The following is a 17,162-nucleotide window of genomic DNA, read 5'->3' on the forward strand; positions in this document are numbered from 1 at the left end:
GCTCATCACTCTCTTGATGAGTTTATCCCGAACCTTCTCTTTCTCCATCCATCCCATTTTTCTCCCTTATCTCCTTAGCAGGTGCTTAAAGCACCACCCAGGGAGGCAGACTTAAGGATCCTGGAGGATGCCACGTGTCAGGCACAAGCAGTATTATGGGTTTTGAAAAGACTGAGCCTAGATCCTACAGCCTATGAAAATCTGAGCTAGGAGGACAGCTGTAGCTATAACCAGCAGATATATTTATCGAGGTACATTGCAGCACGTTTTTACAAACGGAGGCTCAAAGTCTGTTTGCAAAAAATGTGGGTGCCAAATTGTCCACTTACAATTGCACACACAAACCAGGTAAATGCATGTGCAAATGTCTGGGCAGGCCCCCAGGGAACCCGTTGAACATGTGGTGCTGCAACTGCGTGTTTTACTGGTGTGATTTTTGCAGGCAGGCTTGGACCCTTCTGCTTTTTGAACTCTTGTTCCATATAGTTCCTGACGGTCTATGAGCCTTGGGGGCCAGGGTTGTTCCTTTTCATAAGGTCTGTCTACATGGGGCACGAGTGCGGCTTGTGTAGACCCATGTGAGTTGCCTTTGATCTAGCTAGCTCAGGTACCAGAGCAGTGAAGCTGCAGAAGCTCATTCTTCGGCACAGGATAGGCTGCAAGTCATTACCTAGGAGTTCAGGTGCGTTTGTACAGCAGCTGCTGAAGCGAACATGGCCGCAGCCCCAGTGCTAAAGCTAGCTCAGGTGTATCTACGCAAGCTGCAACTCCCCCCCACGATTGCAGTGTAGCCCTACCCTTAGACTGCGTGTGCGCAGCCCCTAACACGCTGAACCTGACCTGGGTGGAACCTCTAGGTGCTAGGGTAATAACAACGGCTTCCCTCCATTCAGAATGCAGTTCTGTGCTTGCTTTTCTCCCCCGGCCCTGCATCTTCCAAGTTGTGCCACTTTCCAAGCAGTTCCGGTAACCCGGGTCTGAGACTGAGGATAAAGTCAGCATGTAGCGTTTGTATTTCACACTGGCTCCCTCCTCCTTGGGCAGCTTTTTACTCTTACGTTCGTGACCCGATAGCCTTCTCTTTACACTGAGTGTAGTGTCCAGACAGGGCTCCCGTCTCTCTGGCCTTCCACACTCTGCTACCTCCAGGCTGCTGTTTATATGTCCAAGCTCCAATCCTTTCTCCTCTCTAGCTCTTTTTGCTGCCTGTTGCTGTATCTGCAGTGCTGGTTAGCACTCGGCATGGACAGCACCTGGATAAATGGGGGCAGATTTCTAATCAACACATTTTAATTTTGGGAGGAGCAGTTCCACCCAGGATAGTGGGAGCAAACCCCGAAAGCATCACTGCTGTCGTCAATAGCAGCCTCTCCCTGACATGCCATGTCCAATCACATCCCGCTGCCGAGATCACATGGTACAAGGATGGCCAAACCCTGCCACTCAGCGAGGAGGTTGTCCTCATCCCAGGTGCGTATGGCTGTGCAGGTGAAAACCCAGACTGGTTAATAAGCCAGTGACTTTCCTGCCAGAGCTGGCTGGCTGCTTCCTGATGGGAGGTTACATTTCTTAGAGCGCCAGTAACATACTTAATAAACTGATACCGAATACAGAGAGTGTAAGGTTGGAATTTTCAAAGGAGTCTAAGGGGTTTAGGCACCAACTTCTATTGAGATGACTCCCATAGGTTGTTTTGAGAATCCCAGCTTGGAGTTGCCAGAGTGGATGATCCCCTCTGTGACACTCTCCGATGGATGAGGCTGGAAAAGTTCTCTCATCACTTCCTGTAATCAACATGGAAAAGTAACCCTGACCTGGCAGCTGACCTGTTGTTATGATGGACTGGAGGCTGTATCCTGTGACCTCTCTGTGCCTGGGTCTCCCACTGAGTTCAGTAGCAGTTCTGCTCGACGGGGCCATGAGAGAGATTTGTATGACTATCCAGATGCAGCATGGGCACCAGGCTGGTGGGTGGGTGTGGCCAGGTGCTAACTTGGTGCCACGTGGACGGAGCCGGGCAATGAGCCCCAGCCTGCTTGGCCTTTCCTTGTTCCAGGTTCTCAGATCCTACAGATCCCTCGAGTGCGGATTTCCATTGGGGGGAAGTACACGTGTGTGGCGCTGAATGCAGCCGGCAGAGATGAGAAGCTCTTTCTTCTCCGGGTTTATGGTGAGCAAAGGCCTTTGAGACTGGTCTGTCTCGTGCACTGTGGGCCAACATCTTTCCCCTCTTCCTTTCTGGTTCCGTCAGATCAACAGGACTTAAGCTGCAATTTAGCAGCAGAGCATGTGATGCCACACATGAGCCTTCGGCTCTCCTCTGGCTCCTGTGGAGACCCATCTGTCTGTGCTTGACACAGGCCAGCTCTGTTCTAGCAGTAGCTTCTGTTCTGGTGCAGCTACTGGACAGCACCTTCCCTATCCAACACCAGGTAACATAGTAACTATTGTACAGGGGCCAGCCTGGCCAGGCATTCACAAACTACTGTGATTGCACACAGCTACAGCTAGTAACTAGTTTGGAAACTTGATGCCTTGGCAGCTGCCCCCAAGGCCAGGATCTCTAAAAGCAAGTGTGCTTTGGGAGTTATACCTATGCTTGAAAGGAGGCTGTATCCCTTTGGGCCAGATTTTCACAGGGCTTGCTTAGTTGCCCCTGGCAATATTTGTGCATGCAACGGCCTGCAAGGGGTTAAGTGTACGATTTGCACTTGCATGCATTTGTGCAGCTGCAGCCTGCCTCTGACCTCCTTTGGAAAGTTGTCCCTGTCCATGTGTTTCATGAACAGCCTCTGTGTGGTATGGGGGGGGCATGCAAACATGGAAGTGTGTGTCCTAAATACGCCTGCGTGAGGAGGCTAGCTCCCTAGAGATCTTTGAATTTCTCTGTGGGCAGACTGTTCCCCTTTGTAGGAAATATACTGCCCCATCATCCAGCAATAGTAGAGCCTCTTGTCTCCCTCTCTCTCTGGTAAAGTCCCCCCCACCATCACGCAGCCTCCTGGAGGCCAGCCGGAGGTCGTGATGGTGCGTGCCGGAGAGACTGCTGTTTTGCAATGTGAGGCTGATGCTCTGCCGGAGCCTGTGGTCACCTGGTACAAGAACGGGCACCAGCTGGCACTAGGGAATGGTGCTCGGACCCTGCTGAGAGGGCAGAGGCTGGAGATTGACAATGCCCAGGTAAGGTTAGGTTGTACCTAGGGAAACCGTTCCACCTGTTCAGCTGTCCGTGCCCTGCATGCAAGATTCCTACGATTCCCTCCTTCTCGCAGGTGTCGGATAAAGGGCTCTACAGCTGCAAAGTCACCAATGTGGCAGGAGAGGCAGAACAAACCTTCACGCTTACTGTCCAAGGTAAGAGAAGAGGGTTTAAACCATGTGCCTCCATCCGTTCTCTCCAGATTCAGTCTGTCTCAGGAGACCTGGGACTGGGGTTGTGAGAGGGTGCAGGTCAGGGCTGAGGTTACTTGCCAGATCTGGAAGTGAGACCAGTAAAAGCATCTATCTACGCCATCCCTGTCTCCGCTGCCCTGATAGGGAAAGTTAATCTGCATCGAGCTTTTCAGTAGAGGAAAGGTCAAAAGTAAGGCTGGCCGTTGCCTGTTTAAACTGCTCTGGACGGAAAACTGGACCTTCGACTCAGTGAACATTTGTGTGAAAAGTGTCTGCTTTCTGTGGAGAATTTATACATATATATGGGTCAAAAACCAGAACGCCCCAAAACTATTTGCATTCTGAAATGCTGCTGCAGTGCCTCGTGGGAGTTGTAGTTCTGGTGCCTCATGCTTCTCTTCTCTGTGGGGCAGGCTCTTCAGCTAGACTTTGGGCTTCTCTGTGCTGCACCGCAGTGTGGACTGTCGGGGTGTGAATGCCAGAGCGTGCCAAAATGTTTCATTCCAGCTGCCCTGTGTGGATTCCATTGGCACAAACGAAAAGTACCTTGTTTGCATTAACACAGTCCTCTCTGAAACAGGACTATGCTAATGCGAACTAGGTACCTTTTCATCTGCTCAGCAGCGTCCACACGGCTCAGTTGGAACGTAACGTTTTGGTGCACTCTGCACTTCACACCCCTGTAGTCCACACTGTGGTGCATTGTGGACATAGCCTTCATCTCCCATGATGCACCACCTCCGCTCACTAAGAGGGGAGACCACAGGGGACGTAATTCAACCAGAGAACCTGGCTTACGTGGCAGATGGGAAGCAAGAGGCAGCACGGTGGCCATCCAGTTCTGATTTTGATTGTTCTCTGAAATTGCAAAGTTTTTTCCAGAGGAGGAATACCCATTTTTGCTCTAGTTTGATGCTAGGTCAGTGCTGCAGGACTGCGACCATGGATGTGGTTAGTGCTGGGGAGAGGACTCGCAGGGGCAGATGGGCCCCTGGGCTCTGCAATCCAGATCTTGATGTTAAACTACACTTCTAAAACTTGAGGGCTCTCAGCTCTGGGGTTTTAGCTTCAGAGGCCGGGCAGCTGGGAAATGCAGGTCAGGGTTGAGTGTGAGCGCAGTCCTCAGGGTAACAGCTCCTCGCAGAGCCCAGTGGGGACTTGGGGCCAGTGTGCAGCTCCAGACGCTCCTCTGTCACTGACAGCCACTGAAGATGGGAGTCACTTTTTATTTTAGCATTTTGTGCTGTGCTTGCAGGTACAGTCCCTGCAAGAGGAGTGTTGAGTAAGAAAGCAGCATGGGGCAGCACATAGGGGACCCGGGTTCTGTTCCTAGCTCTGCTGCCTTGAACAGGCTGCTGTCTGACGGTGTGCCTCAGTTTCCTCACCTGTGCAATGGGGACAATGGCACTCCCCCTGGCTTTGGGAACTCCGGGTGAAAGTGCTGAGTAGTGTTTACTCTTTGTCTGAGCTGGGGGGAGGGCTGCTCCATGGCTGTGCCTTATGAATGTAATCTCAGAAAATGCAGAGGGGTCCTGGTGTCCCTCAACCCTAGTGGCAGCGACTGAGCCTCTCCGTGCATTCTGCTTCTCTCCCAAAGCCCCCCCGACCATCGAGAACCCACACCAAGAGACTGTCTACGGAGCCATGGGGAGTCTCCTCATGCTGACCTGCGAGGCGGTCGGTGTTCCCTCTCCTGCCATCACCTGGCTGAAAGATGGGGCCCTGCTTGGTAAGGAGGCCACATCACCGCACCAGCTGGCTTGACGGGGTGCTGGGATAGCAGGGCTGGGCGTTAGCTGGCCGTAGTGTGCACAGCTAGCGCTTCTAGCAGGGCAGGGTGGTTTCTGGGTTTAGAGTACAGGACTGCGGATGCAGATATCTGGGTCCTATTCCCAGTTTTGATGCCAATGTCCTTTGTGAGCTGAACCGCTCTGTGCCTCAGTTTACCATCCTCTGTAGTGGGGATTCCCCACTCACCGGGTGTGAGGATGAGGCCTGGCTCATTCGTGTGTGTGAAGTGCTTTGAGATCTAAGACAGTGACAAAAGTGCATCTTATAATTTGGGAAATAAACAATAGGGGGTATGCGCGCCAATCTTCGGGTGTGTTCATGGTCTTGTGTGCTTTTCATGGACTCTTGTAAAGCCTTGGGGCCTATTTATGGAGCCAAAATCATGTGAACTCTGGTTCCCTTGTGGTGTTTCAGTTCTGGGATAGTAGAAATTGCCGACCGACATGTTGTTTAGATCCCTGCAGAATTAAAGTCTCCAGATAATATAAATGCAAGTACCAGGCTATCTGGCTTTATTTGGGTTTACCCCAATCCTACTGTGTTCGACTTGAACTGGAGTCTGATCTTGATTTTGTGTGGTGAAGTTGTCATGACCCAGCGTTTCATGCCCATAAGCAGAAAGTTCCCAGCACTGCATAGGGGAGTGCTGCTGAGTCACTCCAGGATAAGCGAGAGGAGAATGGGGTCTCAAGGTCCTGCGGGGGGGAATTCCAGTGGGAAATGTGGGAAGCCTCCTTTCCAGAGGTGGTTGAGGACGAGCAAGCCCGAGGGAACCTCCGCAGCGGAGAAGCTGAGTTCTCTAGACTAGTTTTAAAATGATGCGCTCTCTTTCCCCCACAGAGAGCAGCGTGGAGCAGGGAGTGGTGTTCCGAGGTGGGCAGCTGCAGATCAGCCGCTTGCAGCCTTTCCATGTGGGCCGGTACACCTGCCTGGCACAAAGCCTTGAAGCAGAGGCTCGCAAAGACTTCATCGTCTCAGTGCAAGGTAGGCCCTGCGTGGCATTGCAGCGAGCAGGCTGCCTCCGAATGGGATGGAGACGGATTGTCGTGGGAGCGTTCAGGCCTCTTGAGGATGTGGTTTGGGCTATAAAAGGGTCAGGTAGTTCCTCTGCTCTCCAGTTACTGTCTCCTGTCTCCGCTCAGTGGTGCCCCGGATCCTGAGCGCAGGCATCCCCAGTGAGCACAGTGTTCTGGAGGGCACCGGGGTGAAGCTGGAGTGTGAAGTGGAAGGACAGCCAGCTCCAGAAGTCACATGGCTGAAGGATGGGAGCCCGCTGGAACTGCATGCTGCCCCTCGCCTCTGGTATGCGTCTTGCTAGGGCACTGGTGCTGCAGAGGGGCGGCGTGGCTCAATGTGCAGCGAAAGTCAAAAAAGCGAACAGAATCTTGGGAATCATTAGGAAAGGGAGAGCGAATATGACAGGAAATCTTATATTGCCTCTGTGTAAACCCATGGTTCGCCCACTCCTTGAATACTGCATGCAGATCTGGTTGCCCCAGCTCAAAAAAGATACATTGGAATTGGAAAAGGTTCAGAAAAGGGCAACAAAAATGATTGGGGATCTGGAACGGCTTCCATATGAGGAGAGAGTAATAAGACTGGGACTTTTCAGCTTGGAAAAGAGACGACTAAGGGGGGATATGATAGAAGTCTATAAAATCATGACTAGTGTGGAGAAAGTAAATAAGGGAGTGTTATTTACTCATAATGCAAAGAACTAGAGGTCACCATATGAAATTAATAGGCAGCAGATTTAAAACAAACAGTAGGACGTATTTCTTCACACAAGACACCATCAACCTGTGGAACTCCTGGCAGGGGATTTTGTGAAGGCCAAGACTATAACAGGGTTAAAAGGAGAACTAGCTAAGATCATGGAGAATAGGTCCATCAATGGCTATGAGCCAGGGTGGGCAGGGATGCTTTGCATTGAGAGTAATGGTTGGCTTAGTGCACATAGCTCGAGTGGCTGGCTCCCGCAACGGTAACACCTGATACTTAAGGCTCAGGGAATTAATTCTTTAGCTCTAGTGAGAGGGGCTTGTGTTTTCGGCACAGAAGGTCACAGGTTTGATACCCAGGCAAGGCCATGGTGTCTGTCTGTTTGTGGCCCTAATGGGTTCTGCTGCCTTATTGAGACTCCTCTCCCTGTGTGTGCAGGTTGTCTCCTGATGGCAGCTCCTTGCTCCTCAAGGGGCTGCAGGAGTCTGACTCAGGGGCATACACCTGCCTGGCTCAGAACAGGGCTGGAGAGGACACCAAGCTCCACATGCTGAACGTCCTGGGTGAGTGAAGCATGCTGGGTGGCACTGGGCACAGGGGGGGTTAGCTGCTGGGCGGGGACAAAGATTAACCTCCTCAATGGCAACCCTTTCTCCTCCCCCTCAGTTCCCCCTACTATCGAGCGAGGGGCCAATGACTCTGAGGTCATCAGCAGCGCCCCCTTGGGGTTGGTTACCATGGAGTGCCAAGCACGGGGCTCCCCTCCCTTACAGATCAGCTGGCTGAGGGACGGACTGCCCCTCCCTCTCTCCCACCGGGTGAGGCTGCTTTCCGCAGGACGCACCCTCAGGTAAGAGAGGAGATTTCCGGGTGCTTTCCAAAATCCTCCTCCTGTACTCCTGCACTGTTGTGCCTGGCACCTGCGTGGCTGCCACTGCCCACTCCAGAGGTGGCTGCATTTCAGCGGAGTGTTGAATGTCCAAGGGCCTGATTTTCAGAGGTGCTGAGCACCCACCGGTCCCACTGGAGATACAGCAGGAGCTGCAAGTTCAGCCCGCTGCCTCTCCGGCTCGGTGCTTTGGAAGGGCAGCCGTACGCTATGTGGTGTGCCCTCAGCTGTCCCCTGATGGTGGCACCACAGGGAGTGGGGAGCAGAAGCCACAAGCTGGCCTTCTTGTGCTCTGAATTGATTCATCATCATCTTACTCCACTCCTCACCCCTGGGAATTAGGATGTCTCCGGTGCAGGACTCGGATACTGGAATCTACACCTGTGTTGCCTCTAGCCGGGCGGGAGTAGCAGAGCGAAGCTTCATCCTGCAGATCCAGGGTAGGAGAGGAATGTCAGCTGTGTGATCGAGGGGTCCGCTGCGAAGGGCAGAGCCTGGAGTGTGGGGGGAAAGGAGCGACTGGGGCTGAGACAAGAAAAAAGCGTGGAGAGAGAGGGGTTGGGGAAATGGGAGTGGGGAAGGGGTGTATGGGAGAAAGGGGCTGGGAAGTGGGGGGAGGAGAAACTGGCTGAACGCAGATTTGGGGGATGGGGTCACTGGCTAGTTGGCTGGAGGGGATCGCTGGTGAAGAAATGAGCCAGGGGCAATGCAGGGTGTGATGGGGAATCACCGTGACACTGATCATGGAGGGAGAGCTTGATGGAGTGATGGCTGGAGAGCTGGCTGGAGACGAGGGGCCCCGTCTGTTACTGTCCAGAGGATGGAGGAGTGGCAGGATGGACAGCAGGAGCAGACCCAAGCTAGGCCACCAGTGGCCAGTGTGTGACAGGCTGTGTGAGGGTGTCTCCGCTAACTGCGAATGGTGCTTTGCAGTCACCTTCTGTCCACTGTAGACCCCTGACCTGGGCGTCCACATCCTGGGGTTGGCTCCTGAGCGGCAATTCTCAGGAGACAGAAGGTGCAGCGTGGAGTGAGGGGCACAAAGGTGCGATCTGAAAGTGACAGGCAAGGCCTCCTCTGGCCCCAGTAACAGATTGCTGCTTCTGCCTTCCCCCAGTGCCTCCAGCCCTAGAGCCCTCAGGGAGCAGTGAGGCTGTGACTGCAGTGACCAACTCTGCCGTGACCTTCACCTGTGCAGCCAGCGGGTCGCCGCTGCCCACTCTGACCTGGCTGAAGGATGGCGAGCCCCTGATTCTGCAAAACAACCTAGTGCCCAATGGCCCAGGCACAAGGCTGTACCTGGAGTCGGTGCAGCCGGCTGATTCGGGCATTTACTCCTGTGTGGCTGCGAACGAGGCCGGGGAAGTGAGCAAACACTTCCACCTCTCCATCATGGGTACGTGCCTGGGCGGCCTCTCTGCAGTCTGTTGGCAGGGAGGCTGGAAGGAAGTGAGGGCAGGGGGCAGCAGGAGGGATGGGAGAGGGGCAAGCAGGCTGGGCGGATAGGGCTGAGCTGGGGGGCATGGGGAGGGGGATGGGCAGTGCCCCACCTGTTCTCTTGGAAGCCCGATGCCCGATTCAGCTGTCTATGTTTCTGGCCGCTAAGGGCCAGGGGCATCCCTTTGCACTAGCGAATCTCCGCGCTCCGCCCCAAGGTGGACCTTCCTCCTCAGCCTGCCTGCCCTCCCAGGCCCTTGTCCGGAGGAGGGGCAGTGAAATCAGCCCTGCCGTGTCTTGCAGAGCCCCCACGCATTGAGGATTTGGCCCAGCCCACAGAGGTGGCCGCCGCCATTGGGGCTCCCTTAGAATTGCTGTGCACCGCAGCTGGTGTCCCTGCCCCCAGCGTCACCTGGGAGAAGGATGGCCGGCTGCTAGCCAGGCCCGGGATCTTGGCCAGGAATGGGAGCTCCCTGCGGATAGAGAGCGTGCAGGTGGGGACTTCTCCCCTCCCTCCCCCTTCCCCTTCCTCCCTCCCACCTTGAGTTTTCACCTGAGCTTCCCCTCCCTTCTGGTCTTTCTCAGGCGGATGATGCCGGCTTGTACACCTGCCTGGCTGCCAACCCTGCTGGGGAGGATGGCAAGAGCTTCTGGGTCAGGACACAAGGTACCATTGCACAGCAGGGCGCCTGTGGCTAGAACGCAGGCCAGTCACACAGCGGCAGCAGCCAGCCTCACCTCTGCGCTGCCATCAGAAGAGACTCCTCCCCCCTGGAAGAGTGGGGGGTGGGCGTAGGGCAGAGCTGGCCACATCAGCCTCTAGCAGTGGTGGGTGGCTGAGCTCACCCTGCTGGCTTCCCTTTGCCCAGGGAAGGGAACGGATGGTGCCCCCGGAGGGAATGTGCCACAGGGAAGGGGTTGGGGTGAATGGCATGAAATGCAGGGTTGATATCAATCTCCACCATGTAGCAACCTTGGTGGGTACCGGTATAGTGCCACTGGAAAGCAGCTGTGTGCAGGCAGGACCACGGGCCTAGATGTCTCCTGTAACTGGGGTGCTGGGGGACGTCCTGCACTCTCCTCTGGTGGGAGCCTTTCAGGATCATAGCTGGGCCCACAGGTCCTGGCCCTCTCGTGTGCCCACCCTTCTGGAACAGTGAGTTGGAAGGGAGAAGGGGGATGTAAGTGCCTTCCCTGTGAGCCTGGGGCTGGGTGACAGAGCAAGCAGGGTTAGTACGAAGCAGAGCAGCGAGGGTTGGGGCATTTCTCGGGCATTGGCTGGCCAGTGGGAGTTACCGTTTGGGGACGGCGCTCTCTCTCCAGCGCTCCCAGCTGCTCCTGGGCGTGATTCCCCTTCAGCACATGCCTGACCCATTTGGCTTGCATCCCTACAGCACTTACAAACATTCGGGACTCCGGTGAGACGCGCTCCGTCACCGCGCTGACCGGCGGGCAGCTCTCCCTGGATTGCCCTGCAGACACTGACCCACCGCCCCGCATCGAGTGGCGCCGAGGGGGATCCCTGCTGCAGGTGTGTAGCTGGGACATCCACCGCTGCCGAACATACCAGTCTGGGCGTGCATGGCAAGGGGGTTAGAGGGAGGGGCTGGCATCTCAGCGAGGTGGCGCTGACTCTCCAGACCATGTCAGGGCCCGAGAGATCCCCTCCCACTCTCTGTGGCTCAGCCAATGCACCAGGTGGCTTCCTGTTACTGCATGTCAGGGGACTGGAGCTCCTGCCCTGGGGATCCCTCCCTGGTGTGTGGGTCCCCTTGATCAGCCGCCCCTGGCACAGCTCAGCTCTGGCCGCTCGGCACTGTGGATGCTGCCTCTGGGATATTGAAGCAAGGCCACCGGGCTTGTTACGTGTGAAGCCTGCGGTCGGATCCGCATCGAGGTCTGGCGGCGCTGCTGATGAGATGTTTGTCTCTGGGTGCTGGCAGGAGGATGCCCGTGTGCGGTTTCTGGCCCAGGGGCGTTTCCTTCAGATCCAGGCCTTGGGAGTGCCTGACGGTGGAGAATACAGCTGCACGGCGAGCAGCGGGCTGGGGAGAACCAGCCTGAACTTCTACGTGGAGATCCAGAGTGAGCAGAGCTATGGGGCCACTAGGGAGGTGTGAGTCCCCCGCTCAGATCCTCCGGCACACTCAGTTGCTGGGGCTCCCTTGCGGTCAGCAGAGCTGGGCTGACTCAGACACTCTGGCCCTCGCTTCCCTTCCCGGAGTTGGGTTGGTGGGATACGCAGTGTGATGGGATCCTGTTTATTAATGCGCTGTCACCCCATAAGCAGAGGGGTGGGCGGGCTCTTGGGAGTCCCTCCGTTTACACATCTCATTGCATTGGCTTGGTTAATTGATAGGAACCAATCCCTGTGCAGCATGTTTTGTCCATGCGCTGTCCACTTTCGAGCTGCTCGTTACCTCAGCTTTCCATTCCCGGCTTACCTTGTCCATTGTTGTTATCTTGTTCTTGTCAATGGTTCCCTGGATGTTCCCGCCCTGGGCTTTGGCCAGCTCAGAGAGTCCGTTTCTTCGCTCACTGGCCCCAATTTCTCTTACTGTTATTTTGCAATGCCCGTATCCCACGTCCAGTGATGTTTGGTTGCAGCTACCCCTGTGATAAAGCTGGGACCCTTGGCCATGAGCGCCACTGTGAATGAGTCAGCTCTGCTGCCCTGCGAGTCGGAGGGGCGGCCCACACCCCAGCACACGTGGAGGAAGGATGGCCTGCTCCTGCTGCCTGCTGGGAACCCCAGGTACGCGAGCCCAGGGCCATTGCGCAGCCATGCTCGCCCAGCTGGTTGAAACTGGCTGTGGGAAAGCAGCCGCTTCCCATCTGTTTTGTCCCTGGAGCCTCAGCACACCCCAGTGAGCTCAGGTTTGTAACCGGGCTGCTACGCAGGTCAGGCCCCTTGCAAACAGTGAGGAACAGAGTCTCGCAGGCACCCACGTGAGGCAGGGGCATTTATTACCCCCACTGTACAGCTGGACGAGCCACAGCAAGGGGAGATGAGGTGACTTGCCCAAGGTCTCATGGCAGGTCAATGGCCAGCTGTGAACAGAGCCCGGGTGCCCTGACACCCTATGCATGGACCACTCTTCTGTGCCAGTGGCCACCTTTGGGCCTGCCTTATGATGGCTTTGGTCTGCTGGCAAGTGTTCTCCTCTCCTCAGTGCCTGTTTCCTTATTTGTCTGCTGCTTTCTGTCAATGAGGAATTAAACCAAACCGGCCGGTGGCCTGATGGACTCACCTTCCCTCACCTCAGGTTGGAGCTCCTGTCAGACGGCTCCCTGAGAATAAACTCAGTTCAGGTCCAGGACACGGGACATTACCTCTGTGTGGCATCAAGCCCTGCTGGGTCTGACCGACGAGGCCTGGACCTCCGAGTCTTAGGTAAGGGGAGGGTGAGAAGGGAATGAAGCTGGCCCCTAGGAGCCCAGCGTGCAGGGTTCACCTCCAGCCACGCTGCGTGGATCTCAGTCTCTGCTCTGGATATCACCATCTCCTTTTTCCTATACGTGTCGGCGTCCCCTCTCCTTTGTTCCAAAGGGTCCCTCTGCCTCCTGCTGGACTGGCCCAAGCCAATGTGCTTCCCTCTCATTAATGCCGCCTCCCTCCAGCAATGCCTCTAGCTGGTTGGAATCCGCTCCTAAACCGATCACGTCTGTCTCTGCTCCTCGCAGTCCTTCCTGCCATCGCTCCGGGGCCCTCCAACCTCACCCTGATGGCCCACAGTCCGGCCTCGCTTGCTTGTGAAGCTGCTGGCCTCCCCAAACCCCACATGACCTGGAAGAAAAACGGGCACCTCCTGAATGTGGACCTTCCGCAGAGCCCATACAGGTACCGGCGCTGTCCTTGCCGTGCATGCCGCAGGCGGGGTGGGATGCTCGGGGAAGTGTGCAGCTGCCTTTTGTAGAGTGAGTCAGGTCCAGTGGCTGATTCTGCTGCCATTTGGTTCACTTGCTATGCTGCTTCTGCCCTTGTACCCTAGCTCCGCACTGCACACAGCTGACCCTGACCCTCTCTGTCCTGGGGGCCGCTGCGATCAGGTGCTGGGGGCCATTGCTGAGCTTAGTGAGGCAGGGTCTGGTCTTATGTTTGTGACCACCCCTCACCCATGCACTCTGTGTCCCAGGTTACTCTCCTCTGGCTCCTTGTTGATTGCCAGCCCCAGCCTCCAGGACACAGCGCAGTTTGAGTGCATCATAACGAACCCCGCAGGAGAGGCTCGCAGGCTTATTGCAGTCGCTGTGCATGGTGAGTGGCCCTTGGACATGCAGTGGTCTCACCTTGGCAGGGCCAGCTTTAGCAAGTGCGGGGCCCGATTCCTGGGGGCAGGGCTTGTACTCACCGGGCGGCGGTCCCAGTCTTCAGGAGCACTTCTGATTGCCGGCCGGGAGAGGGGAGTCGAGGGGCTTGTTGCGCTCTGGACGGCGCTCTGGCCAGGGGAGCGGGGCCGCCGAAGACCCTGGTGGAGCAGACTGCCGCCGGGGTGAGTAAAAAAAATTAAAAAGGCGCTGGGCCCAATTGCAGGGAATCGGGCGAATCGGCCTAAAGCCGGCCCTGCACCTTGGGACAGGCTTTCTGAGCTCTTTCCATTTCCCAAAGCACAAATAGCTGACTGAGCTCCAGCCAGTGCTTTTCCTGCACTGACATCCTGGCTGGAGCCCTGGTTACAGCAAACACTGAGCCGTGTTCTCTGGGCGAGCAGCCTGGGTGAGCCTGCGGAATCCACTGGCGTGGGGAGTGCATGCGTGCGCCTTGGTTCTGTAGCTTAACCTGCAGCAGACGGCAGTTCATGCTTTTAGCTCTGGAGGTCCCCAGTTCAGTCCCTAGTGTGTCGGCCAAGATGGCAGCTGTCATACATGCTTCCTGGAGCCTCGACTCCATGCCCAGAGGGGAGAGTCTCGCTCCTGTGCTTCGCTGCACAGCCCTGCTCACCTTGACTCTCGCTGTTTGCAGTCCCTCCCACAATTGCCGACGACCACACTGACTTCACAGCCACTAGGATGTCCCCAGCGGTTCTGACCTGCTATGCCTCTGGGGTGCCGGCACCAGCTGTGTCCTGGAGCAAAGATGGAGCCCAGCTGGGAAACCGAGGCAGTGGCTATCGCATCTTGCCGACAGGTATCAGCAGCACCATCCCATACATGGGTGTGTCAGCGGGGGGAGGACAGCACGCTCACCACCCAAGAGGGGGCACTATTCACCTCCCCCCTCCATTACTTACTGCTCCTGTGTTCCCAGGTGCTTTGGAGATCAGCCGTGCTCTGCCGATTCATGCCGGGCGCTACACCTGCACGGCAAGGAATGCCGCTGGCGTGGCACACAAGCATCTCCTCCTGACAGTGGAAGGTACCCGGAGCTGCCAAGGCCACTTCAGGCTGAGGGAAGGAGGCGAGCACCAGCCCCAGAGAGAGTGGGAGGGGGAGAGGCCTGTGAGAGAGCGCTCCATCTTTGGGACCGTGAAGAGGCATTCAGGAGTAGCCTGGCTTCCTGGACCTCTCCAGGTTCTGGGAGGCTGGGTGCTGACCATAGAGCCCTGTAGGCTGGGAAAGCAGTCAGGTTGTACTCTGTGAAGGAGCCGGCTCAGGCACTGTTCCCCCTCTTGGTTGCAGAGGCCCCCATGGTGAAACCCCTGCCCAGCGTGGTGCAGGTACGGGTCAATGCTGGTGTGATCTTGCCCTGCGAGGTGTCTGGGATCCCCCGCCCGGTAGTCACGTGGCAGAAGGAAGGGATGAGTATCCCAGCAGGTGAGCAGCTATACCAGCCAAGCCCAGCACTGCCATGCCGGTCACTGCAGCAGCTGGTCCACCACAGCAAAGCTCCTGGGAGGGGCTGGTGATGCTACTGGAACTTGACACCCCGAGCACTCTTGGGGGAGGCAGTGACTTGGGCGAAAAACTATCTGAGGAACTTCCAAATCCCCCATCCCCTCCTGCCCTAGATCCCCAGTTCTCACGGACCCTCTCCTGGCTGCAGCGCTGGGAGGCACAATGCTTGGTAGCCCTGTGCACCCCAGCACGGTGTCAAAGGGCACCAGGGGGCACCGCCAGTCAGTTCAGCGGGAAATCAGGACAGCTGGTGATCCTGAAATACCCCTTGGCACGTATAAGGAGACATTCTCCCAGGTGTCCTTGCTAAACGCCACCTAGAGTCATTCCATTCTACCTCCACCTGCCATTTCGGAGGCTCCAGTGGGTTCTTCACTTCCTGAGCTAAGCTGTTGTGTGCTACCTCAGAGGAGGCTGCATGGGATGTGTGGAGGAAGCGGTCCCTGCGTATAGTCTGTCAGTCAGTCACTAACGTGCTTGGGCTGGGGTGGGCAGGCCAGTGGCCAGCCTTCCTGCTTTTGCTCTTCATCCCCTTTCTCTCTGATCTTTGTTTCCTGGTGGCAGGAGCTGGTTTCAAGGTGCTCCCCAATGGGCATCTGCATCTGTCCCAGGCCTCTGTGGAGGATGCTGGGGTTTACCTGTGTGTGGCTCAGAACCCCTCGGGCACAGCGCTGGGGAAAACCAGAGTGATCGTGCAAGGTAGGAGCAGGAACAGGGACCCACGCCTCGGAACAAACCCAGAGCCGCATGTGAAACCCAGGGGGCTGTGCGTTATCCCACAGAATGTGCTCTCCTGTTCCTCTGGGCCTGGCCGGAGCCGAGTATCTGTTACTAAAACCTCCATAGGGGGCCCAGGACCCAGTGGGTTTCCCAGCTTGATGTGGGATGCGGGGGTGGGCAGCAGAGCTTGGTCACCATTCTGGTCCCCTACTGATGTTGGACAAGGAACACTCTCCAGCTTTACCATGCTTGGAGAAGAGGGCAGTGTGGCTGGATTGCACTGTCTCCAAACCAGCACCTGGGAGCTGAGTGTCACAACTCACTGTTACTAGAGATGGGCTGAGCTGCAGCATTTGGGAGTTGGATCCAAATTTCCCCCAAGCACCCAGGGTGTTCAGGGCTGGGTCTGAGGTAGCACAGGGGCTGTCGGAAATGTAGAGCCTGGATCTGGGTTCAAAGCCAGGTCGTGTTTGGATCTGATGTTCTGGCTTGTGCCCCGTCCACTCTTGTGCTGCCTTCGTCTCTGTGCACTGTGAGGGAGAGCAGGAGGAGACAGGAGGGCTTTGGCAGCACGCAGGGGCAGAGGGTAACAGGAGCACCATGCAGAGCGGCTGGGCTGGGGTGGGGTGATGTTCCAGCATCTTCATTCACCAGGGGCTGCAGGGGACTTCTGCAAACGTAGTTGTTTAGTCAAAGCTGGATCTTGCCTGGCATTCACTGGGAAGTAGCTGTGGGAGGGGAACCCTGTCTGCAGAAATCAGATGAGGGATCCTTTGCCTCCCATTCTCTGTTTTTTCCCAGTGCCCCCAGTCATTGAGGCCAGCCAGCCACAGCTGTCCATCCTGGAGGGCTCACAAGTTCTCCTGCCCTGCGCAGCTCGGGGAATCCCTGAGCCCAGACTCACCTGGTCCAAAGACGGGGTCCCGGTGCCAGGAAGGGAGGGAAAATTCACCTTGCTGCCGTCTGGGGAGCTGATGGTGAAGGACTCCCAGGTAAGCAACCCATGGGCGCAGTGTGTTTTCTGGTTTATCTGGTGCACGTCCCATTTACTTCTCTGGGTCTGGACTAGCTGCAGGCCGTGATAGTAAAGGGAGCATCTGCAGAAGGGATCTTGGGAAGCAGTGGCCTCTCAGAGTCACCCTGGCTGACAGACAGCACACTCGGTGGCTCTTGTACTCTCGGGCTGGGAGGACTGCAGGACAGGGAGGGGAAGCCTGGTCCCACTTAATAGTGACTGTCACGGAGTCACCGGGCGATGCTCTGGAACTGCTCCCCACCAAGCCGGTCAGGACTTTGGGGAGCCTCCTCTCCCTTGGAGCAGACTTGTTCAGGGCAAGAAGCTCACACGTCTTCACCTCCTGGGTCTCTCCTTGGA

General features: G+C 56.4%; 1 protein-coding gene across 1 annotated transcript in view; it reads left to right on the forward strand.

Annotated features, from left to right (window-relative positions):
* The window catches only part of HMCN2 (hemicentin 2), a 115,526-nt gene that overhangs the window by 81,667 nt on the left and 16,697 nt on the right, over positions 1–17,162 (forward strand). Inside the window, exons 58-81 of the mRNA XM_032797657.2 lie at positions 1,309–1,470; positions 2,057–2,170; positions 2,978–3,180; positions 3,273–3,354; positions 4,991–5,122; positions 6,025–6,168; positions 6,327–6,486; positions 7,345–7,469; positions 7,573–7,756; positions 8,138–8,235; positions 8,913–9,191; positions 9,536–9,726; positions 9,818–9,899; positions 10,627–10,763; positions 11,176–11,317; positions 11,840–11,987; positions 12,499–12,626; positions 12,917–13,073; positions 13,369–13,490; positions 14,196–14,360; positions 14,481–14,588; positions 14,852–14,986; positions 15,632–15,766; positions 16,589–16,779. Of these exons, the coding sequence (XP_032653548.1) occupies positions 1,309–1,470; positions 2,057–2,170; positions 2,978–3,180; positions 3,273–3,354; positions 4,991–5,122; positions 6,025–6,168; positions 6,327–6,486; positions 7,345–7,469; positions 7,573–7,756; positions 8,138–8,235; positions 8,913–9,191; positions 9,536–9,726; positions 9,818–9,899; positions 10,627–10,763; positions 11,176–11,317; positions 11,840–11,987; positions 12,499–12,626; positions 12,917–13,073; positions 13,369–13,490; positions 14,196–14,360; positions 14,481–14,588; positions 14,852–14,986; positions 15,632–15,766; positions 16,589–16,779 (3,524 nt within the window). The remainder of the gene's footprint in view (positions 1–1,308; positions 1,471–2,056; positions 2,171–2,977; positions 3,181–3,272; positions 3,355–4,990; positions 5,123–6,024; positions 6,169–6,326; positions 6,487–7,344; positions 7,470–7,572; positions 7,757–8,137; positions 8,236–8,912; positions 9,192–9,535; positions 9,727–9,817; positions 9,900–10,626; positions 10,764–11,175; positions 11,318–11,839; positions 11,988–12,498; positions 12,627–12,916; positions 13,074–13,368; positions 13,491–14,195; positions 14,361–14,480; positions 14,589–14,851; positions 14,987–15,631; positions 15,767–16,588; positions 16,780–17,162) is intronic.

This window comes from Chelonoidis abingdonii, chromosome 24 (genome assembly GCF_003597395.2).
Source record: "Chelonoidis abingdonii isolate Lonesome George chromosome 24, CheloAbing_2.0, whole genome shotgun sequence".
Classification (NCBI taxonomy): Eukaryota; Metazoa; Chordata; order Testudines; family Testudinidae; genus Chelonoidis; species Chelonoidis abingdonii.